The 25140-nt window shown below is 36.4% G+C and overlaps 2 protein-coding genes across 2 annotated transcripts; both read left to right on the top strand.

The window, feature by feature from the left end:
• Positions 1-874: 874 nt before the first annotated feature.
• Positions 875-12902, top strand: COP8 (Proteasome component (PCI) domain protein). The gene is made up of 14 exons (XM_089155608.1): positions 875-1249; positions 1359-1510; positions 5034-5137; positions 5254-5314; positions 5629-5721; positions 7687-7787; positions 8856-8964; positions 9433-9477; positions 9595-9663; positions 9763-9854; positions 9956-9998; positions 11076-11135; positions 11907-11966; positions 12548-12902. The coding sequence occupies exons 1-14, from the start codon at positions 1120-1122 to the stop codon at positions 12620-12622; spliced, it is 1194 nt and encodes a 397-aa protein (XP_089011734.1). The 5' UTR covers positions 875-1119; the 3' UTR covers positions 12623-12902.
• Positions 12903-14969: 2067 nt separating this feature from the next.
• On the top strand, positions 14970-23339 carry LOC149014742 (DNA ligase-like protein). Its single transcript, XM_089156464.1, has 13 exons — positions 14970-15774; positions 15855-15909; positions 16069-16168; positions 16294-16405; positions 16505-16597; positions 16803-16910; positions 18160-18213; positions 18309-18442; positions 19484-20081; positions 21306-21420; positions 21535-21584; positions 22616-22759; positions 23026-23339. The coding sequence occupies exons 1-13, from the start codon at positions 15070-15072 to the stop codon at positions 23272-23274; spliced, it is 2517 nt and encodes an 838-aa protein (XP_089012590.1). The 5' UTR covers positions 14970-15069; the 3' UTR covers positions 23275-23339.
• Positions 23340-25140: the final 1801 nt, after the last annotated feature.

Genomic DNA, 25140 nt, shown 5'->3' with positions numbered 1-25140 from the left:
TGTGTGACCCGTTATTTACATAAAAAAAATTATTACATTATTATCATTTTGGAATCCAAAAGTTTCATACTTTAATGAAATAAATAAATAATAAACAATCATAGGGTTATTTTGGAGTTCGTGAAGGATATGAAGATGACACATCATCTTTTAACTTACAAAGCTTCGCTCTAGGGCACGAACCATTTCAAGAAAAGTCTTAAGATTGAATGATAATTTAAATAATATTAGTGATAACCAAATGACCAATAATCAAGGGCATCAATATTTTTCGATAGATTTTTTTTATTTTATTCTTTTCTTTGGCCGGGTAAATAGGGAGATAGTCGAGTTAGGGCTGAGTTATTGACTTACCCAGTCACCTTTATCCCTAGGTTTTACTTTTTCTTTAGATTATAAAGAGTTTGTAGAGAAAACGATTTAGGGCCTGTTTGGTTACATGAATCTAGAGATTTCAAATATTTGGATTCATGAATCTGAGAATTATACCCGTTTGGTTGTAAAAATCTCTAGATTCATGAAATCTACAGATTCACGTTTTTAGTGTAAAAAGGTGAATCTGTAGATTTATGGGTAAGGGGTGAAATCCAAGAGATTCAAAAAAGCTATACAATTGTACATTCACAGAAATCATGTCGATCAAATAAATTTTTAGGATGAATTCACAGATTTCATTCCACAACCAAACACTTAATTTTATAAATTATAACTCCATAGATTTGAAGTCTATAGATTTGAAATCTCTAGATATTTGAAATCTCCAGACTCATGTAACCAAACAGGCCCTTATATATTTTATCCTGTTCATATTTCATGGCTTAATGACATATTATCACTTGATAAGAAAAAACATATTTTCATCGCAAGCAAACAGAACCATAAGGATGATCAAATGAAAGCTAGAAGAAACGGTAACCGAAACGCTTACGGTCCGGTTTGTTCGGATTCAGAATGGCAGAGAGCCAACGTGGAGGCCGGGAACTAAAGGGTGTTGATAGCTATAACAGCTTCACTTGAAATATTGAGGCAAAAGGTGTCTTCTGCTCTTCGCAACTGGCCCTCGTAAAATCTAGGGTTTTGGTGTTGTAACTGCTCTGACGACGATAATTCGGCAAAGCCATGGACAGTGCCCTTGCAAGCGCTTCTGCCATCGGTGACCAGAGGCAAAAGATCGAACAGTACAAACTTATACTATCGTCTGTTCTCGCATCGAACGATATTTCACAAGCAAAGAAATTTATCGATCACAGTTATTATACTCTCACTAGCCCATTAAGTAGTTGGTTTTCAGTTTTGGTTCCGTTTATTGATTTCAAGTTGCTCAGTAGTTATTCACGGTAATGTTCATTGGTTAACAGTGGTATCGGACGATGTTCCATTGGTGGTTTCCCGACAGCTGCTGCAGACTTTTGCGCAGGATCTGGGAAGGTTGGAGGCCGACACCCAAAAGGAGATTGCCCATTATGCTCTTAATCAGATTCAACCTCGGGTTGTTTCGTTTGAGGAACAGGTCAGTGGCAGACGCCCTTTCCTCTTGTAATTTATCTATTGATGTTCTTTATGTTGTTTTATGAAATCTCAAGTGTTATGTAATAGAGACTGTGGGTGTTGGCGAAGTTCTCTCATATTTGGGATTGATATGATAATACTTGCACGTGATTGCGCTGAATTTGGACTCTAAGAGTTAAAAAAGATGAAAAATTGATGCGTTTGTAACCTTCAAAACTTTTTGGAAAGAAAACTATCTAAAATTGTTCTGATTTATATTCAAGTATAACAAAAAGTTCCCAAGTTTAGACAGGAATAGGATCATTCAGTAGAAAAGTAAAATACAAACAGTGAAATTTGGGCGAAGCTATCTGTATTGTGTTTTCAGAATGGAAGGAAAAAGACAATGTATGAACAAGTAGATTGGTTGAACTGGAAACTTAATACTTATTTGAGTTTAATCTGAAAAGATACATAAAGCAATCAATTACGGATCACTTGATTATGGGAAAACTGAAGGTTAACTATGGTAAGTCCTACTTTAAATTGGTTAATAGAAATGAATTTCTCAAGCATTGGTCTGTGTACATCGTGGATATGTATGTTGGTATCCTGTGCAGTTACAGAGAGATGTCTCCCATGAGCATTGTTTTTGCCAATAAAATACTTTATGGTCTTTATCATCTAGAAAGTTGAGCTGCATGTCTTCTTGGTTGTTGGGAGCAACCCTATCACTCACTCAAATAAACAAAAGTTACTTGTTTAACCTTAATAAGGAAAAATGATGGTTCCTTAGGAGTTTCTCATTCAGTTTTATTTCCTCCTATTCTCTTAGGCTTATTTTGTTTTTATTTATTTATTTGCACATTATATCCATTGACTGTGTTCTTTTTGGGAAGAATCGTTTGAAAGAATCACTGGTTGGGAATAAACATCAGACCTGTTGATGTTAAAATGTTCTACCAAATAAACACTACATTGAGGACAACAAATAAGTCCCTTTCCTGGGAGGGGGGATTTCCCTTCAGATATCTCAGGATCCAGCAAGCTGTCTTCCATGGAACTCCTCAGGTGACTGCATAAACTTGCTAATGACCGCAACTGCAAAGGACATGTTAGGTGAAGTGACAGTTAAATAAACCCATTTCCCTGCCAGCCTTCTGTAATGGTGTGGATTGTTGTAATCTTAGTGGCACTGTTAAATTCAGATGGGGATACATAGGAGAATCATCTGGTTTTGAGGCAAGCTAAAGCTAGGGCTAGTTCAACTAGGGACCAACTCTATAATCAGGATCTTTAACATTGTCGATAATTCAAGTTGAAGTAACCAATTAGAGCAACAATTTTGGATGTATCTATAGAATTCTTCTGTGAAATAACGTAGTTTGAGTACTGCTATTCTAGATTTCCAGTCAGCTAGAATGATAGTAGTTTCTCCACGCCTTGGGCATCAATCTATCACGGACTTCAACTTATTGTTCCTCATTTGGAATTTGGAATGATCTTTAATATTTCCTCAAATGTCAGAATACAATCTCACCCAGAAATTGGATTGACGACAAAGAAAATATGGTAGATGGATGAATAGGATTGAATCTCTTTCTCTTTCTCTCCGTTGGGCCTTTCACCCACTCAACCAAGTAACTGTATCCTAGAGTAGAGAAAGGTGTGTAGTCTCAAAGTGGCCTTGTTCAAAGACATCTACACTGATGTGATGACTAGTGTTGGAATGACAGAAGGTCAAGGTTGTGAATTCCAATCTTACCTGGCTTATGCTAAGGATGTGTTTTAAGCCCTTAACTATTTGCGCTAGTAGCTGACAAACTTAACTAGAAGCATTCAAGATGAGGTACATTTGTATATGATATTTGCAGATGATATAATTTTGATTGATTAGACAAAAGCAAGGATTTACACTAGGTGGAACTATGGAGATCAGCCATGAAGTCTAAAAGGGCTTGAAAATAAGTAGGACCATGAGTGAATATAGCGAGTGTAACTTCAGCAGCTCTGGGATGGACTGTGAGGGAGTGAATATTGATGGGAGGGAGACCCGTCAACATTATCACTAAGATATTTGGGTCCAGCATATACAAGGATGCAGGCATAGATGATGACATTGAGAGGATTAAAGTAGGGTGGACGAAGTGGAAAGGCACAGCCAGGATCCTGTGTGATTTTCATATACTTTTAAATCTTGAAGGGAATATGCTATTGGACTGTTGTGAGACCAGCTATGATGTATGGGGAAAAGTGCTGGGTTGGGAAAAGAGCCTATAAACAAACTTGGCGTCATAGAGATGAGGACGTTGAGATGGATGTGTGGGAAAATTAGAAAAATGTCCATTAAGATTATATTAGAGCTGAGTTGGGAGGAGCTCTGATACATAATTGGCTTAAAGTGAGTTGTTTGAGGTGGCTTGGTCATGTTCAGCACAGGCCCCTAAATAACCTAGTGACCAAATCCATATTGAGTGAAGTGAACCACAAGTGCCAGTGGAAGGTATAAGATAATTATACGAGAAGTGGTGAGGAAAGACCTAGTGTTTTCAAGCCTGGTTGCTAGTATGTCCTCCAACAGATAAGTGGAGATATAAACAGATGATCCTGTGATGCTGCCCTATGCTATCCCAGTTTTTTGATGCTTAAGAGACTGATTTCAGGATGTTATGAATCTGTTATGGTTGATACTATAGTTTTTTATGTTTTATGCCCACCTCTGTGTTTCTTTATTATCTTTCATCTGTCCCTTGTAGGATCAATATAGCTGGAAAAAAAGGGGTCTAGGCTATTGTTATTGATCTTTGTCATGGATCTTTGGTGCATAATATACACATATAATTATAAATGAGAACATCTGGATCTTCACCAAACCAACATGCAATGCCTTCACTGTCAAGCGGAAGCCATAATTCCATAACTACAAGACAGAAGGTTGAAGAATGATGTTGGAAATGGGCTACGACTTCTCCAACCCATGCGTGCTTGGGAAAGGTGAAGGAATATTGGCACCACTAGAATCAGTCATGAGGAAAGTCATGGAGTCAACTTGGTTCACCACTAATCAGGGATTACACAACTTCTACACCAGCCTGCTGGATTCGGACATGAGTTACTCAGAATCTGAGGGGTCATTGTTTTTTGAAAATGGCATATTCATCCAATTGTTTTTGGGATTTGGATAAGAATTTTTTTTTTTAAATTTATACTCAGGGCTTTTAGTAGTAGTAGTAGTAGAAGGTAGCCATGGTTCAAAGAAAAGCTTGGATCTAAGGTAGCGGTAGCCTTAGTCTTGGACAGATGATTGCCGCATATATATATATATATATATATATATATCTCTGTGTGTGTGTGTGCCTCCTAGGAATTCATGCTTATTGTTTTCCATCTGCCCTTTGAGAGAGAACCATCAGTACGGTATACTCTGTCAAGTAAAATATACCATAGGAATAATGGACCTGCTTGATTGGTAAAAAATTGATTTGTCTTTTTTAAGTTGAATGTTTGTCTACTTCACAGTTTTTCATCTATCTGGGAACCTGCAGGTGTTGATTATCAGAGAGAAGCTGGCTGAGCTATATGAATCTGAGCAGCAGTGGTCAAAAGCAGCTCAAATGCTTAGTGGCATTGATCTAGATTCTGGAATCAGGTAACCGATAATTTTCTTGTTTTGATTGATCCTGAGATCTCTGATTTTGTATGTCCCCATTGCAACCAAATAACTTTGAACCATGACATCTGATTTACTTTCCTATTTTGTGTTAGGATGCTTGATGAGGCATACAAGCTATCCAAATGTGTACAAATTGCTCGCCTATATCTTGAGGTAATGTGGCATTGTTAACTAATGAGAATTTCTTATTAGAAAGATATCTTACTTGCACTAACCCAATTGCCCAAGTTAAAATTGTAGCTTTTTAAGAACATTGTCTGTTATTTTTCCTGCCTTGAATAGATTGAAAAAATGATTAAAATTGTAAGGTTGACGCTTAGATGTAAGGGAAAGAGAGAACTAGACAAACTCCAGGGAAGGTTACAGTGCTAACAAATGTGATATCTGGACATCTGAATTCAGATTTCTTTTTGTCATCTGATGATATTTGCTGTGACTAGGTGGACTGTTCTTTCTTCTTTTGACAGGATGATGATGCTGTAAATGCAGAAGCTTTCATCAATAAAGCCTCCTTCTTGGTTAGCAACAGTCAACATGAAGTTTTGAACTTACAGTACAAGGTGGGCATTTTTTCTTACCCTGCTTTGTTTATTTTTTACAGTTTTAGGGTCATGATCACCACCACTGGATTTAGCCCAATCCTCTATTTTTGACCTTTGATTTGTGCTATAACTTGGTTGTATTGACCTCTGTAGTTTTTGTCTTGTAAATTTGGAAAAGTTCTTAATATCAAATCTTAGCTAGTTAGTTTTGCCTTGAGTAGCAAGAAAGAATCCTGTTAGATTTATTTTCTGTTTTAAGATTTTATTAATTAAGAAACTTAAGAGCTCTAATATTATTTTCTAGCTTGGTTTGCTTTAGCAAGTTGAGCTTAACTGAAATTCTATGTTCCTTGTTAAGAGATTTAACCAAACACATTCAAGATGAGGTTCCTTGGTGTATGCTTTTCGTTGATGATGTTGTTTTGCTAGATGAGACACAATTAGGGATTAATACCAAGTTACAATCATAGAGAGCAACTTTGGAATCGAAAAGCTTCAAAGAACAAAGACGGAATATCTAGTATGTAACTTTGGTTGTGATTGGACAGATGATGAGGTGTGAGACTTGTTTTGGATGTAGATTTAAAGGTGATTATTTTGGGTGCCTTGGCTCATTCATATCATAAATAAAGAAGGTGATATAGAAGATGATGTTTACCAAAGAATTGAAATATGGTGGATGAAGTGGAGAGGCACATCCGGGGTCTTGTGGGATCAATTTATTCCTTTAAATCTCAAAGAAAAATTCTATAGGACCGTCATATGATTAGCTATGATGCATGATGCTTAGTGTTGGGCTGTTTAAGAAGCATCATGTAGATAATCTCGATGTAGCAAACTTGAGGATGCTAAGATGGATGAGTGGCAAAACTAAGAAGGACAAGGTAAGGAATGATCATATTAGAGCTAGAATGAGAGTTGCTCTGATAAATGGTAAGCTCTAGAATGTTGATTGAGGTGGCACAACCATGTTCAATGGAGGTCCTTAAATGCCCCTGTGTGGAGAAGTAATTTATTCCATAAGGAATTAGAAGATCTAGGGGCTGACCTAACCTTAAGAGAAGTGGTGAGAAAGGATATGCATAGCTCAAGCTTATGTCTAGTATGGCCTCAAATAGAGCTGATTGGAAGGCAGGGATCCGTGTAGCCAACCCCATTTAGTCAGGAAAAGGCTTGTTGTTTTGTATTTATAATATTGAAAATTGAGAATCGTGATAACTGTCCTCCCCTCTTTCTTCACATTACCGTTCATGGTACTGTTACTTGGATCTGTCTTCTGTTATGCCCGGGTTATTGGTTTGTTTTCTTTTTCAAATTTATAAGTCGGGCACATATTTTCTGTTTCTTGTGTATTTTGCACATTTATGGGTCTTGGATTTTGTATGGCAACAATAGTAAAGAAATATTTCTTAATTTCTTTAACAACAAAAGAAACACAAGCCCTGTTTGGTGTTATGTTTTATATGAAAACAACTTTTTTGCCTTTTATGACTTAAAGTGTGCATCTCATGCCACTGCACTTTTGGGGGAAAAACATTCTTTCTTCCCTCCCATTGAATTTGGGTTTTCTACAATGAGGGTTTAGCAGTGTTCTAAAGAGCTGGTTTGTGCAAAAAAGACAGAAAAACAAACTGCAAGACCCATACACAATTTGGCTTGTTTCTGCTCCAAAAGCACTGACAAATACCAGAAAAGTTTCTTTTTGAAGGTTACTATACAAAGCCTTAGTTGCTTTCTTCTTTTCTCCCATCACAGTGCATACAAACCAGCACAATTTTGGCACCCTGCATTCTCAGGAAAATATTTCAGATCGAGGTCCTTGTATGGAAAATATTTCATATCTAGGCCCGTGACCAGCCAGTTCAATCGTTGATTCACAATAATTGGAAATTTAGGTTGAAGCAGGCATTAGAGTGAAGGATGTAATCCACATGTTATGTTTGTACAACCTGTTGATCCCATTTTTCCCCTCTCCACTTCTAGGTTTGTTATGCAAGGATTTTGGATTTGAAGCGGAGGTTCTTGGAAGCTGCTCTACGTTACTATGACATCTCCCAGATTGAAAAACGACAAATTGGAGATGAGTATGTACTTGTGCTTTTACTTCTGAAATATTTCTTTCTAATGCTTTTTGTGTTAACAATTGAAGATTGATTTAAACTCCAAGTTGATTTTCATTTACTGTCATGCTAAATGGACAAAAAACAACACCTTCCCCCTATTTCTGATAAATGAGGAACAATAAGGGTTGTGAAGTCTTACTATGGGAAATGCTTTTAGTTTTGAGTCCTTTTGTCAGCTGTATCACCCCTCCACCCTTAAGAATGTGACAATAATCTTCTTTGGTGTTCGTTACTCGTTACATTTTGCTGCTGCTAAAGTGAATCAACTTTGAGAAACTCTTTAGTAGAAAGGGACTAAAGGAGATAGAAACATAGTGCATCAAATAGATGAAACTAAGAGGAGCTGTCTTCCTTCTTTTCTGAGAGAGAAGTAAAAGGATACTGCCTCTTTGGAGAACACCTGATAGAATCGGAACAATGCATGGAAAATCAAATGGTTACGTATTAGATATTTCTCAAAAAGTGAATTGTTCACTGAGAATGCTAAATACTTTCCAGTGCACCCTGCAAAACCAGACACCTACTTTGCAATAAGACTTGGAAGCCAAAAACTCACTCCTACTATTTAGAATTCCTGCCAGTTATCTTAAATCCTTCTTGTACCAATTTCCTTGAGGAAATTTATAAGGAAAATAACTGAAGTATTGTATTTTTTACCTAAATTCTCCAAGATTTTTGCCCCCACCACCCTTTGATCTGTTAGATAGTACTGTTGTCTATCAAGAATGGAATCTAGAAGTACATCAGAATAAAGAAAAAGTCTACTCTATAGAAAATTATAGTCTAGGGTGGTGGGACTTTTATTTTATAGAGTTTTATGAGTTTTGACATGTAATGGAATTAGTTTCTTGGGGTGGATTAAACCCTATCTCTGAGCTCTAACTCTAGTTCATCTCTATGATGCATGATTTTGTACTTTCAGTTAAACATCATGCAATACCCTTATTTTGTTTGCAAGTGTCTGATGTTTGACTATTTGTGTTTATGCACTTTATATTGTATTCCTCTTTTTCTCCCCATCTACCATAGGTTGATAGATGAGGATGCTTTGGAGCAAGCTTTGACTGCTGCTGTTACATGCACAATTTTGGCTGCTGCTGGTCCTCAGCGTTCTCGTGTTCTAGCCACTTTATACAAGGTATACACTTGCACTTTATAATTAGGTATACATTTAGAATGCTTTATTACATGCAACCTAATTGTCTATATTTTAGGCCCATAAAAGTGGCATGTTACATAGAGAACCCATGGGTATCAAAGGCCCATCAAACATGTGTAGTACCCAACTCCAGACTTATTTCTACAGAATGAGGCCTATCTCAGTGATGAATTACATCAGTGAGGGACAACAGGAAAATGAACTGAAGCATCAACAGGGGCAGGGTTTTTTCCCATATGGGGGTTGGGTGGTCATTACATCCCATCAATTGCTTTGGTGTAGGAGCCATCAAAAGGATAGTCGTTTTTTCCCTTATTATTATTATTTTGATTGAGATCCATGCATGGCTTTTGAAATTTAATGTTACAACATATTATGAATGCTTGAGATGTGAGACATAGACACCTAAAATGAGATAGTGATGCTGAGATTTGGGCTTGTTGCCAGGATGAACGTTGCTCAAAGCTAAAGATTTATCCAATATTGCAGAAGGTATGGTCATAAATCTATTATCTAACTATTGCTGTTGCTATTTTAGGTTCCCCTTCATTTTATTGTTATTTTAAGTAATGATGAATGTGCAATGTTACCCATATATGAAATCACCAGGTGTATTTGGAGAGAATTCTGAGAAAACCAGAAATTGAAGCATTTGCTGAGGAACTAAAGGCACATCAGGTTTCCCATCTGTTGGCTTCTTCAGTTTCATTTGCTTCATTGTTGTTTTGACCTTTGAGAGGAAGATATGGTAATTCTCATGTGGTAGTTTTTCAACAGAAAGCACTCTTGCCGGATAATTTTACTGTGTTGGATCGTGCTATGATTGAACATAATCTTCTCAGCGCGAGCAAACTTTACACTAACATAAGGTTGGAGATTAATTCCTGATGTTTTTCATCTTTGATCTTTGGTTGATATAAATTTATTTACTAGTCTAATTCATTTTCCTATTTAATTTTGTCACTGGTAGCTTCGAGGAGCTTGGCACTTTGTTGGGAATTGCTCCTCAGAAGGTAACATTTTCAGCGTTATGTTTTGTTGGTTACCTGTCCCTTTCATCGAGGAGTTTGTATTATGATAAGCAGTTGTAACACTGTTGTTATCATGATGAATGTGAATCACCTATTCCGGCTAAGTTGTTTTATTTTATTTAGGCTGAAAAGTTGACATGTTCACGTATAATTTTGTGATCTGCTATTGATGATTTTTCTTTATACCTTGTAAACTCTCAGTGGTTTCAAATTTTTAGTTTTGATGATGGTTATTGTTCTTTATTTGAATTATAGCTACACCTCAATTAGCAGGGGGATATCTCAATTCTCTTGGTCTCTCAATGGTTGGTTGAGAATTAGAGCTTTATTTGGCTACTCTCTTATAGCAGATGTATTTATGATGTCAGATACAGCTGTATTTTTTGTTAATATCTTTAAGGAGAAACATTGGTGCAAAACTTAGTTTAAACCAAGTAGGTGGCTGTCACTTGTGTCAAACTCAGATCAGTTTCGATCCATAACAATCCTAAGCCTCAAAGATGTTGTGATTAGATAAAAAATTGAAGTGCTTTGCATTTCATTACATTTGTGTTTAGAGGATTGTTTGATTTTGAAGCATGGTAGCATGGGATAGACATAAGAGTTTCCTTTCTATCGCTTAAAATTTGGAGGCTTCACTTCTTTTCATGGTTGAAGCATCATGCCATCTTGGAGTCTGGCGCCTGAGCAGTTGTTGAAATTTATTCTGGTGTTACAAATATACATCAAGTGCTTGCACTCCAAAATTGAGTCTGGTCCCAATCTCTTGTGTCTTTGTCCTTTCAACTTATGGGGTTTCAGTTATCACTAAAATGCTTCTAATACCGCATTGAATGCAAAAGCTTATTATCAGATTGTTCTTTCGGTTAATGGAACACGATTTTTAGTTTTCAGACAGTTGTAACTGTATTCAAATACCTTAGTATGCATTCATTTTCTTAACATTTATCTTTTTCACATATAGAGGAGAGGTAATACTTGAGATGCCAGAAACTTTGTTTATGTGCAATTTCTAATTCCTATATGTTCATGAACTTTTCATCTAATTTTTCTTCACAGGCTGAAAAGATTGCTGCAAGAATGATATTAGAAGATAGAATGAGAGGATCAATTGATCAGGTTTCACCTTACTTCTTATGGTTCTCATGTAAATTTTGCAGTACTGAATCTTGAAATTGGATCCTTTTTTCTATGAGGGAATTGCCATCCACAAATTTTGGGACTTCTGGATGTTGTTCTTACTTCTTAGGGGTTGAGGTTCCGACATGCCCTTGGTAGGCAGCGTTTCCAACATGCCCTGATGCGAGCATGAGTTCAAACTGAACTGCTGCTCTGGTCCAGACCTAACATGTATTTTTATCTCATCCAGTTCCTAAAAGAGTCACTCAACTTTTTTTTCTTTTTTTTTTTTTTTTTTTTTTAAATAAATCCTTATCTCTGGTGGCCTGAAACCTTATTCCTTAAGTGTTGCACCTGAGATCAGAGAGGGTGTTGGGGGGGGGGGGGGACCAGGGGCCTTTTCATATATATTGTTGGAAGAAGGCAAGGATGAGCTGTGCCCCACAAGGTCACAGGACTTCTCTTCCCTTAAGTCCACTTGGACGGGATATTGATCCTGATAAAAGCATTAGGATGCCAAAAATGAGGACTCTCAATCAAATGAGTTATGAGAGATCGAACACTGGTCCTGTTAAAAGGCCTGTTGATTTTTTCTCCGTTCTAGCCAAATGCCCCATAACCATAAACACTGGCTATTGACCTGAAGTCTTCAATACCTGACTGACTTGCTTTTCTCCTTATTATTTCTGTGGCTTTTTTAATTGTGCTAACTCTAGTAAATGCTATGCACAAAGAGCATTATTGCTTGAATTGACCATTCCCCAATTCCAGGTTGAAGATGTCATACATTTTGAGGATGACACAGAAGAGCTGCAGCAATGGGATCAGCAGGTATGATTTTTGTTCATATATATTTTAATTTTTTCCATTTTTTGGGTCTAAGGGTGCGGAGGGTTGGTTTGGTGGTGGTGGTGATCGGTCTTAATTTTCAGTTTGAAGGGCTTAGCGGGGTTGACATGTGACAATAAACTCTCGTATCTAGTCCATACCATGTTGGCTGGTATTTCCAATGAGACTATTAAGTAGATAGAATACCAAATACAAAAGCGATCTGATGAATTGGTCGAATAATGCCTTGTCTCTTGGATGTTGTGACCTGATGAATCTGGTTCAAAATTGTCTGCTGTTGGCCATATGACATTTTTATGTTGATCCTCCTTGACTTAATTGTGAAATGTCATATGATATTTCAAATGTTAAAGGCTTGCCTTAAATCTGAACCTATACCTCAGCTACCGTCTTACATGAGAAAGCATATGTCGCCTGCTCACTCAGGGATTGTGTGAGAAGGATTGTATTGGTTTTTAATGAGATGGCCAGTTGACCAAACCTGAAGGTCATCAATGTTGATGGTTCTTTCTTCGTCTTCGTCTTCGTCTGTTTTAACTATAGTTTGCTACTGGATGTTACAGATTGTGGGACTTTGTCAAGCTCTTAATGACATTCTGGACAGCATGGCGAAGAAGGGCCTGCCTGTCCCTGTTTGAAGTGCATAAGGGCCTCAGTAGAACGAAGGGAAGATTGGATGTGGAGTACCATGGCTTTGTATTAAGCTAGCAACAGATGTGTAGTTTAAGGAAGCCTCATTTTATTAGCTTTTGTGATTTTTTGATTTTGGTATTTGTTCATAACCTTCCTGCTACTACTCTATAAAGTTGCTTAAAGTTAGGTTGTTTTTGTTTGACCAAGATAAAATGGGTTTTGAACGAAGGAATTAGGTTGTGCTTGTTTGACCGGATAAAATGGGATTAGACAAAGGAATGGGAGAAGTATACGATTTCGAGTGAAATTTTAAAATATGGTTTGTTTGGAAGTGAGATTTGTGAAAAAAGAAAAGAAATGATAAATATGAGATTTTCATTTACAATTGAGAGAGAAAGAGGGTGGTGCCGGTAAGAGAAGAAAATGGAATCCTTTCACCCACCTAAGGTTGGTTTAAAGGGCATTTAGGTCTTTATGCACATAGAAGCGTAATATTGTCTTTTTCAATCTTCACTTGACAGTCAAAAGGCTTGATCTTTTAGAGGGTAACTTGATATTTTGCTTTATGGCATGGGGTGCTAGATATTAATTACATATAAGGGGCGACAAAGAATTTAGCATCCACTTAATAGCATCCTGAATTTTTATTTTTTATTTTTTACGTGTGGGTCCCTTTAGTGGACCATAAACTAATTTTGGATCTCTTGAATGTTATATATTACTTGTGGATCCTTTTAGCGGATCATAAACTAATGTTGGGTCCCTTGAATGTAATATATTACTTGTGGATCTTAAGCAGTTTAAAACCATGAACCACTGTTAAATATATTCAATTTTAAATGTGAAAGGACCAAAGTGCCCTTTTAGGTTATATAGTATATTGTGTTAATTATAGTTTTAAAAAGAGATAATTGGTCATTAAGAATTAATTATATTGTTAAAATAATATATATCTAAAAAACAAAAAAAAAACCATAATAATACAATTTAGTAAATAACCTAAAGGCATTTTGGTCCCTCAACACTTGAAATTCGAATATAATTAACGGCGATTAATGGTGTTAGTTTAATTAGAACTCACGCGTAATATATTGCATTAAGGAGACCCAACATTAGTTTGTGGTCTACTAAAAGGACTCACACGTGAAAATTTCCTCTTTTTTTTGTGGTAAATATCACTTACCTCCCCTCTTATCTAGATAAATATTAGCCCCTCTTATCTAGATAAATATTAGTTGGATAATATCATTTACCTCTCATTTTACCTAACAAATATATTAAACACCTTTCTTCTATTAACTTTATTGGTTAAATTTAATTTTGATCGTTAAATATTTTTCAAAAACTCCAAACTATCCTTAACTGAAAATATGATATATATATATATATATATATATATATATATATATATATTTATTTATTTTAAATCCTAAATTAATATAATCACCCTAGCATTACTATAATCACCATACTAGTTAAAATACTAAATTATCTCCAATTAAAATAATTGTTAAAAACCAAAACACCGTAGTTAAAACCCAAATTATCTTTAATTATTAAAAGCCCAACATACCCTTTTTTTTTTAAATAAAATTATCAAACAATTAAAAAAACCCCAAAATAGTAATATGTGTTTAATTTTATCAACATATATATATTTTTTAATTGCATTTCTACTTTTACTTGACAGTAGTACGTGTTTTTTTTTTTTTATTGTTTGATAAAAAAAAAAAAAGGTATGTTGAGCTTTTAATAATTAAAGATAATTTGGATTTTAACTATGGTGTTTTGAATTTTAATAATTATTTTAATTAGCTTTTAATAATTAAAATAATTTGGATTTTAATTATGGTGTTTTGAATTTTAATAATTATTTTAATTAATGATAATTTAGTATTTTAACCGTTAGGGTGATTAAGTAATTTAGAGTTTAAAATAAAAAAGTATTTTAACTAACGGTAGTTTGGGGTTAAGTGATCCACGGAAAAAATATCCTTACCCCCCTCTTACTGATAAATAGCACTTACAGCATTTACCGAACAAAGAAGTTAAGGGAAGTGTTTGATATATTTACTAAGTAAGAGAGGAGTTAAATGATATTATTTTTCTAAACAGAAGGAGGGTTAGGGGGATGTAAGTGCTTTTTTTATGTGGGAGGTAGGTATTAGATATTTACCTTTATATTTTTTATATATATATATATATATATTATTCTGTTCAAAATACCAATTGAGTCAACCCAATTGAAATCGTGGCAGTCGCGCAAACTCAAATAACTTGGCGCCAAATTCATTTCGTTTTCGCTCGCTTTGTTTAAATTATTCCAAGTTTTTGCTTTTTACCTCATGGCCTCACTGCTCATCCCGCATCTGAATCCTGACTACGAAACGCATTCGGATCTTCGAAGTCTCGGTTCTTCATCTCCCTTTCACTTTAGGGTTAGAACACGGGGATGGAGAGTGATGATGAGTATGATCTCTTTTCCCTTCCTGAAAAAAATCCGTCTCCAGTCCCTCCAACTAAATTCAAGCGCTTGAAGAAAGCAGTCAGGGTTTCCAGCGGGAAGAGCTCCCACGAAGAGGAAACTGGGTTTGGGGTTTCCAGCGAGAAGAGCCCTCACGAAGAGCAAACTGGGGTTGTCTCTGCTGTGGATTCTCTACATGGGGTGCATATCGAGTCTTCGAAAACCCAAGGTATCGAGACGTCAGTGGATCGAATGCCTGTTGGATTGGAACTCGAGGGGCTTGATTACCGAAGGGATTTAGATTCTGTTTCGTGGGGCGGGATAGATATCGAGTCCTCGAAAAACCTAGATTTCGGGGTAGCAGTGGATCCAACGCTGGTTGCATTGGAGCACGAGGGTCATGACGAGCAGATGGATGATTATTCTGGAAATCTTAGAGCCTTTGACTCTGGAGAGGGACCTGAATTGGGCGTTTTAGATGCTGAAACAGAAGAGGTTAGCGGAAAAGGAGATGAACGGAATACGGGAGAGGAGATTCGAGGAGAGATGCTCTTAGAATTGAATGAGGCGAAAACTTTGAAGAAAAGGCCTAGTAAGAATGGGTCGGAGGAGAAGAAAACGAAGAAGGCTAAGAAAGTCGGTGATGATGGAAAGCCCGAGGCTTCTGCTCGCACTAAGAGAAGACTAGAAAAGGTAATTAACGCAAATCGAATTGTCTTTTAAGGTTTCATTTTGAATCACACCGTTTGTATGAGCCGCTTGTGATTTACCAGGAAAGATATGCCGAGCTTGGAGCACTTCACGCCGAGTCTCAGAGAGTCTTACGAGGTATATGATGCGTTACCTTTTCTGTTTTTTCATTTTTTCTTCGAAATTTCTGGTAGTTTCCCTTTTACGATCGTCTTGGTTCAATTTTGAACCTGAAAACTCATAATTAAGGGGGAAAAAGGATTCGTCTTTATTTCTTGTATTCTTATTCGATTCCAGAAACTAGGAATGCATCTTTTAAACCAGTGCCAATTGTACATAAGCCAATATCTTCAATTCTGGAGAAGATCAGACAAAGAAAGCTAGAGGTGTCGAAAAAGTGAGCAGACTTAACCTAGTAAGCTTTATTATGAACAATTTTGTCTTGGCTGCTTGAGTCCCACGTATAAATTGAGTTTCATTATTAATTTACCAATGCATCTTGTTTTTTTTTTTTGGGACCAGAGCCTGTAATTTGAACAGTTATGACGTACTTACTGATGCTACTGATATTCCAAGGGACAGTTCTATGGGTCCCAATACAAAATGTGCCACGGGCGATAAGGGAGATAGAAGGGTGTGTGCATCCTTATCTTTTTGGCAATAATATAGATGTTATCTTATTTTCTGATGTGTTTACCTTATTTGGCAATTTCATGGCTCGCCTCTCCCTCAGGTGAATGTGGAAAGTTTGGATGCTGACCATGTGATTAGGTCTGTTGACCATGTGACCATATCCAGCCAGTCTGAACATGTCCTCAATGATGTGGTGAGTATGCTCTTATTTGTATGCAAAAATGGTTTTCAAAATGTTTTGTTCATTCTCAATAAAAGTGAAGATGGTATGTCTTTTAGCTAAGAAAGGAATATTCCATTAACTGTGACATTTATTTGTGATTTATTACTGTAACTCTACAACTGTTAGTATGATTGTTGTCATGTTTATTTGATATTACCTTGTCATATTGTTTCAGAGCACAGCTGTGCACCTTACTAGTGCAGAGGGTATTTTAGATTCTGGTCATGTTAGCAAGGAATTACCAACTCCTTCAGGGCAATGTGAAGATGCCCTCCACAAAGCAGTAAGTAAGCTCGTTTCAATGAACTATGTTTCTGTACACAGACATAGCATTGGTATTTGAACTACAGTTATTCAATATGTTTTATCTATATTTTTGGAAGTTAAATGGTGTGAACTACTTGGATAAGCTGAGGTGTTTGCACAGTAATTTTGTATCACGCTCAATGTATTCTTCTTATGAGGAAGACACTAGGAAGAGGTTCTTTTCATTTGCAACTTGGTTTTATGCACACATCAATGCAGTATGGTATAGTTTTGATGGGTATCATGTGAAAGAATCTAGCATCTGTATGACTCCTTAAGTTCCTTTTGGAAAATATCCTCCCCAAGGACCTCCCACATGTCAAATAAGGCATTGTATGCTTCTAATTGGATATGGATGTCAAGTGAAGCATTAAATGCCTGTTTTAGGATGGTATTAAGGTCCTCTCTTCGTTAATAATGGGTTCTATATATTAAAAATGAAGCTTGATCTAGAGATATGAAGTGCTTATCTCCCGTTTTGTAAGACTGACTGGTAGAAAGTAGTAAGCGGGAAAGAAAATTGGAATAAAAAATTTAAAAGTCTAAAAGGATTCAAGGATTTAATATTTTTGGACGAGATGAATCAAATGAAAATAAAATAAATATGGATTTAAATGAATTTTGAAATGATGCAACACATAGATGAATTTTGAGGTGGGTTGGAAAGTATGATTTGCATCACTAAGCAGGTAAGATTGCACTAATTGTATTTGTGAAGAGAATTTGCATTTGGAAACCACTCTGCCACTCTTGGATTGAGAAATTGTTGAGAGTTCGAAAAAAGACATCAAAAGAAGTCACATGGTTGAAAGATCTAACCTGGAAATTTGAATCTAATTCAAGAAACTCACCAGTAACTTCATTAGATATAGAAATACCATTGAAGAAATTTGCAACAGTCAATATAGCTGTGGCAATGTATTTGACCTGAAGTATAGTGTGCATTAGATTGTTCTCCATGATATGCAGTTGTCGGAGTTTAGTATCTTCCAACAAGACACTAAAGAATAGCGGACAGATAGCCTTTATTGGGTATGGTTGCATGCATAAAGAATCAAGTTCAGGATGGATTTGTGTTGTTAGAGTCTTTCATCAGTTTTTATTTGTTTCAGTTTGGAATTCCTTTCATCAAATAAGGCTGGGTTGGTTTGAATAAGCATAACAGCAATTTGGCTGTCAATGTTTCTGCTTAGCCTGTGGATAATGATATAACTGTGTAACTGCAGGCTTTTGATGAAGGATCTATGCATGCATTTCGTCCTCCTGTAAATGACACTCAGGTTGGTTCACTAATTTCATTGTTTCAGTTACAGTTGTAAGTTCAATAAAGGATACAAAAGGTTTTTTTTAGGATATTTGCATGTTTCTGGTATAGGATCTCTTTTCTGAATCTCAACCAAGTGAGGGAGATGATGAACAACCAATGAGTCAGTCTGCTGGTCCTCTGGAAGAATTTCTTGTATCATCAATGGTTCCCATGAACTTAAAGCTAGATTCTGTTCCTGACATGTAAGTTTGGATCTTTCTGTTTTTTTTTTCCACCCTTTGTTGCAAACAATGGCTTGATGATAATTACATTTCCTTGTTATTTTACTATTACATAACACTGTGAACATGCTAAACATCACAAGTCTTCCCAAATCTATCCTATTCATATGTATTTGAAGTCAATTATTGCAATGAAATCTGATGTTGCTTTTTGGAGGAACAGCATACTTCTTTAACCCCCCTCCCTCTCAAGACCTTTTTTGTTTATGCCATCTACTTTGTCCAGAACTATGGAGCCTCAATTGAATATCCTTCATTTTACTAACAAATGATCATACTTTTTGCATTACACCGGTTTCTTTTGTGTGGAATTTGGGCAGTGAGGCTGGGATGGGTATGGAATGTGCATGGACAATCTTGAACCAGGCCTATATGGTTGACTTATGAAGAAGCATGATAAATGTATGGAAATTGAACCTTGTAAAATGTGAGAGTTTGGAAACAGTTGACTCTTTGTACTCTATGCATGTGTAAATGCTTCATCTGGCTGGAAGAATAGGAAGAAAAGCAAAATCTAGATAAATTAATATTCTTGTAACTGTTGCACACAGTGATTGTGAGACTAACACAAGGTCCCTCGGAATATAGTAATTGGCATTTCAAACTAGTCTCTTGAATTCAATCAGACAGTTGGATAGGGTTTTGGAATGTATTCGAAGTTTCATATCTGGTGGAATTTCAAGTTGCTTATGCACTTGTGATCATAAAAGGTTTAATTCCTACAACTAGTAAGAACATTAGAGATTTTCTTTTTCTTGCTATTGATTTGAAAGTCATTCTATGATCTTACTTTTTCCTGCTGTTGAACTGGGAGCTGTTTTGCATTTTCATAATGATATTTACATTATTTGTTGTTATTGTTACCAAATTGTACTTTCTACTGTCACAGAGATTTCCCATATAATTTCATGATTTTTCTTGTCTAAATATTAAGAAAATTTGCAAGCTTGCTGATTATTCTGGTCTCTGTGAAAGTCTATGCTGATTGTTTACTTCATGCAGTTCTGATGATGATGATGATGATGATGATGATGATGATGAAGATGATGAGGATGACAATAAGGAGAATGTTGAACCTTATCCACGGAAACAAGTTACTGTGTGTTCGTCTCCAAAAGGAGATCCTGTTAAAGCCTTTGTTGATGAGGAAGCTGAGGTGGAATATGATAGTGACAATGACCTTATGCGATTTCAAGAAAATGAAGAGGATGGGGAAAATGGGGATGAGGAACTTGATGATCTTATAGCAAGAGGATATCGAGAGAAGCCAATAGATGGTGAAATGCGGAATCAGCTTCATCAGAAGTGGCTTGAACGACAGGATGCAACTGAAACAGATAATCTTTTGCAGAGGCTGAAAGGTGGTTGGAAACAGCGAGAATCAACAATGCTTGAAGATGAAGAGGAAGATGAAGAGTTTGGTGAGGATTCTCTGGATGGTGCACCAGATGATTTGTTTCCATCTAATGTTGCCAAAGCAAACTCCAAAAAATTTAAGCAGATAATTCCTGAGTTGTTTACGGATAAGGATGATGTTTTTCTCTCTGATGATGAGGAAACAGAGCAGAGTTTGCATAAACAGCGGCTACTTGAGAAAATTGTAAGTTGTCGACGGTCTTTTGGCATTGGACTTGTTGAATGTTGCATTCCATTGCTTACATATACTTGGCCTAATAAACAAAAAGCATGTTGGTATTACCTGGTGCATGAGGCACCCACTCTGCAGTCTAGTAAACATTCTTGACCATAGTTGTCAATGTGATGCTTAGGTGTCTAGGCTCATTTCTTGCACTTTGTTTGCTGGTGCCCCTAGGTGAAGCCTCGTCACCTTATTCTTTTGCCTGTCCAGTGCCTTGATTCACCCAGATGCTGTGACATCTATGTCTTGGCTGAATATTTTCCTTCAATACTACGTTTAAAAGCAGGTCATCATGTCTTAAGAGGTGCATGCAGTAAGCTTGCCATTTTTGGGTATTCAGTAAATAATAGATAAATGCTTTGTACAGTTGAATTGCCTTAGACTCTATTTGCTTGCTTCCTTCAGATGTTTTCCGTTTCTTGGAGTAGGCATACACATACTACACATTTTGCCCACACAATTCCTACTAAAGTGCTTTGGTGGTTAGCACCCACCTGGAACTTGCGTTTGTGTCTCAAACTGTTCAGCATGATGGGGTTTCATACTTTCATGCAGATCATGTGGTATGATTGTGTTAAAAAGTTAACCAGAGGCTTCCTTATGGACCTCATACTGTGATCAAGTCACTAAATTCTCACTCAGTTTCTGAAGGTAAAATTGGGATAAATTGATTCAAATTCAGTTCTAATGAATTTAATGCTTGGACATTATCAACTTGACACCCCCCCCTAAAAAAAGAAAGAAAGAAAAAAAAAGTCATAAACATCGCTGAGGTATTAAATCCATTTTTGTTATTGCCACCTAAACACTAAAACAGTATTGCAAATAGCTAAGATACTTTATTTATAAAGTAATTGCTAAATTCACATTCAGGTTAGAGATGCCATTCATCTACTCTGATGAAAGTAGAGTGAGTTTGCTCATGAAGTGTGGAAAACGGTTCAAAACAAGCTTGGAATAGATGATATTTATGTTCCTAATTGAGTAGTACCAAAGGTTATTTATCATGTGTCAACAATTTGAATGAAGTTTAGGGGATGGCCAGTTGAGTAGACTATACCTGTTCTCACTTTGTAAGTGTTGATTTTTCCCTCCTGCTCTTTCTACACAACCAAGTACTGTCATCCTCTTTTCTAATACTTGTTTCAACTTTCAATACTAAGTGAAAGTTATGGTTTTTAACAGGAAGATCAGGCCTCTCTTTTGTCTCCAGCAGAGGATGAGAGTTCCCGAGAAGTTTTTGGTCTTATAAAGAAGCTGAATATTGCTCCTGAAACCAAGAGAAAGCCGAAACTCTCATGTATTAACTTTTAATATGGGATTTCTGTTTCCTTCCTCACCCCACCCCTACCAAACATCTAGTAGATTGCATTTGACTATCAGTTAATGTTCTGTTGTCCTATTTCATTTGCAGCTTTCCTTGATACGCTTGTCACTGGAGGAAACAGAAACAATTCTTCAAAGGTCAATAATCTAAACCATTTGTATTGAATCAAGAAATTAGTGTCTTAATGCATGCTGTTAATTAATCTCAATTTCTGGCTACTGAACCAAATGTCATATATTGAGTGCAACTGAGTAGGTTTTAACACCCAATTACAACTGCTCATCTGCATAATTCCGGTGATAGTGCAAGTGTTAGGCTGGAATTATTCTTTGTTTCTCTGGCTAGTTAGTGGTGAATTGTTAAGATGGTGATAAGGGGTCTTGAACCCATGACTGCCTAGTAAACACAATATCCTTGTGCATTAAGATACCAAATTGTCAACTTAATGGCTTAAACGATTTTAATTGTTGCTTTATTCAGCTGACCACAGTTGTAGCCTGTGGTCAGGATATTGAAACAGCCTCTCAGCAAAAATTGCTGGGGTAAGGCTGCATAGGAGTATTGCCTCTTAGGATCTCCTTGTGCAGAAGCCTTTGGCATTGGGTTCACCTTTCTGTTCAGTAGAGAGCCAATTTTTTGGGAACAGTGACACGAGAACCAACCTGGGTAAACAAGTGCTTTTGTAAAGTCTGCCTCCAATCCCCCTTTTCTCTTGTATTCTGTGCTTGGGGAGATGTGCTGGACATCAGGATTCTCTTGGAGTTTATTGGCCATTCTTGTCATGATCTTTTCTTCCACGTCCCTTTACCTCAAGGCTTGTGTTGTGAATGGTTAAAATATATGCAATTTTAGTGAATGAACCGTGGAAATAATTGTTACATCTTTGGAGAGCTACATCTCAGAGCCAGCATTTTTATACCGATACGAGACCCCTATTTTATGAGTAAAAACCATAAGAGTTAAACCAGAATGCGTAATCGAGGGAACTAGGTGTCCAGTTCTGAATCCTAATTTCCCGTGTTTCCTCCACTTCTCTCTTAAGTAGAGTGCATTTTTAAATTATGCATCAGTGTTCACAGTACATGTTTTTACTTAAGCTCAATCATAACACAACCAGTGCTTATTCTTTGCTAGTACTTTTGCAATTCTGAGTTGACATATGTTGCAGTCATCTTTCTTGGGGAGGGCGCCAAGCTTCTCTTCATCATCATCCAATAAGCATGGATCAAGCACCAGCCGATCTTTCATTTTTGGACGAGATGACAGCAATAGTAGGAGTGGAATCTCATCATCTGAGGTTTCTTCAGATATCGTAAGTTCTATCAGCAGAGAAAGATTGAGCTACAAATTATTTTTTATTTTTCCCCCCACTATCACTTGGATTCTAGAAAACTGAGATCTTAATCTGGCGAATCACTTTAGATTACTTCTAAGTTGTGCAAGCTCTCAGGCACAACCTTCATTATCCAAAAATTGATCATCTTATTCTTGCTGTTCTCTGGATACTGTGTTATATTTTCATTTGCACATCATATCCATTTTGTAATATTATTCTTCTTTCCAATTTACTATCTGCAGGGTCTGAAAGAAAAACAGGCAACTAAAAATGCATTTGCTAAGTACACTGGCTCTCAATCCAAATCCAGTACACAAAACACTAGGACTGTGACTGAAACAGAATCCAGTTCTTCACTTTTTCAGATTCTGAGGCGCTCCATGGAGTCTGATCAATATAGTAGGAACAATTTGGATGGGCAAACTCAAACTGTTTTTGCTGCATTTAAATCTGAAAAGAAAGCAATAAAGGTAGAAAGAAGAAGAACCTAATGCAGATGCAAATCTGTTTGTGCAATGTAAGGGGGAAGGGTTTTTTTTTTTTTTTTTTGGGGGGGGGGGGGAAGGCTTCAATTTATGCACTACATTCCTTGAAGTGGGTTCCATCCACTGTTTGATTGAAGTTATTCTAGTGAGGTTTCTCTTCAATAAATTCATATATTTTGTATAGTAGTTTATTGTGGACTTTTGTTATTCAATGAAAAAGAAATTCACAATCTTCGATTGGATCTGTAATTGAAGTTTAAAGCAGGTTAAATATTTGGTCTGGACTGCCAAATTCTCCCAGACCATAATTTTGAAGAGCCAATTTACACCTTTGGTATCAGGTACATTTCTAAATGGGTATTCTCCTTTAACTTCCTCGATCATATATATTTAAGGCTCTAGTTTTTGTTACTTTGTAATTGTGCCTTCATGCAGTCTGCTTGGTGGGGGTGTTGTCACTAGTTGGTGTTGCATGGGTTCTAACCATCCAACCAATCCCGATTAATTGGCTGTCATTTAGAATTGGCAAAACAACAAGTCTTTATATTTGGGGAGAAATCAATGGGAAACCCTTTTTTTTTTCGTGAGGAATGAAAATTTCATTTCTGAGGCTATGTGAAGGCTATGTTTTTCTGTTTTGTTTTGGTTGGCAAAATCCCATTTTAGTAAAAAATCCCTTTTTGCTTGGCACTATGCTAATATTTGCCAAGAATTTTCCATTCAGACTGTTTTTTTTTTCTTCTGAAAAACTATCAGTAAAAATATCAGGGGTCTATAAAATTGCATTTCCCTTTTAGGTTTCTGAATTGCTAACATAATCTCTCTGTGTGCAGGTTCAATTATTACTGGATAGATCAGATTACTTATGGGCTTAGATCTGCCTTTTCAGTTGATCCTTTCACTAAATGGTCTTTGGCAAGCCGTTTGCTGCACGGTTGGTGTAAAACTAAGTCAATTTTTTATTTTCTAGCAAAGCTGAATTCATCTTTTTAGTGTTTTTTACCACTGGTGGGTTAAAATTCATTCGTTGTTCGCTACACCAACGTATCATAAACCGTAGTAGTGATGGCCTGGGCCGAATTCTGGAAAAGAACTTTAAATTTGCTTGATTCCTTAAAAACCGTTGCTTGATCTCTAACTGAAATCATAGTTCAACCCAATGGGTGTCACATCAGACCGAAAATTATTGATCATAATCATAATTAAAGTATCCCTAATCTCTCCATAAAGTGTAATATTAATAAATATTTCTTATTGGAATTGACATGATAAATATGAAATGTTTTTCTTTTTCCTGGAGAGCACACCCTAAATTGTATCAAAATATATTAATTTGTATGATGCAATACTTAATATGATATAAGAGGATATGGGTTTTCACCAAAAGAAAGAAAGAAAGATGATTCGGTTTTTAAAGTCACTAAAGTGATAACTCGATGCCACAATCACTAACTCGATACCAATATTTTATGCTGTGGTTCTATTCATGCACAAAAATTAAGGATATATTTTTTTTGGGTACAAAGGGGCTTTATTATGGGGATATTAATATTGTCTCAGTGAGAGTCGAATACATGACTTTTTCACTAAAAGGTGTTGATTTCAATTACTAGAACAACTCTGTATTGGCTAAGGATGCATTTCTATAGGAATGCATCATTTACCTTGAAATGCTAATACACTAATGTCTCATCGGGTAGGGCTCAACTTTAGTGCTGTACAGTAACTGTGCTGATCGAGATTTTGATCTTTAACTGTTGGCAGCAGGTGAGGATTCAAGCCTCACTCCATTGGGTAACATTTCAGAATTGACAATTCAGGAAAAAGAAATGGGGATTCGAACCGGATTCGGACTGGAAGAATCGGTTTATA

The sequence above is a fragment of the Hakea prostrata genome, chromosome 5, assembly GCF_041222555.1.
Source record: "Hakea prostrata isolate BN-2017 chromosome 5, UWA_Hpros_2, whole genome shotgun sequence".
Classification (NCBI taxonomy): domain Eukaryota; kingdom Viridiplantae; phylum Streptophyta; class Magnoliopsida; order Proteales; family Proteaceae; genus Hakea; species Hakea prostrata.
This window is presented reverse-complemented; position numbering and strand designations above follow the sequence as displayed.

What these genes read in the sequence shown, in the direction of transcription:
- LOC149014742 (XM_089156464.1), top strand. Translation starts at nt 15,070, where the DNA reads ATGGAGAGTGATGATGAGTATGATCTCTTTTCCCTTCCTGAAAAAAAT. An exon ending in GTCTCAGAGAGTCTTACGAG is followed by an intron (nt 15,910 to 16,068) that starts GTATATGATGCG and finishes ATTCGATTCCAG; the next exon opens with AAACTAGGAATGCATCTTTT. An exon ending in GAGAAAGCCGAAACTCTCAT is followed by an intron (nt 21,421 to 21,534) that starts GTATTAACTTTT and finishes TTTCATTTGCAG; the next exon opens with CTTTCCTTGATACGCTTGTC.
- COP8 (XM_089155608.1), top strand. Translation starts at nt 1,120, where the DNA reads ATGGACAGTGCCCTTGCAAGCGCTTCTGCCATCGGTGACCAGAGGCAA. An exon ending in TTTATCCAATATTGCAGAAG is followed by an intron (nt 9,478 to 9,594) that starts GTATGGTCATAA and finishes TGAAATCACCAG; the next exon opens with GTGTATTTGGAGAGAATTCT. An exon ending in AAACTTTACACTAACATAAG is followed by an intron (nt 9,855 to 9,955) that starts GTTGGAGATTAA and finishes TGTCACTGGTAG; the next exon opens with CTTCGAGGAGCTTGGCACTT.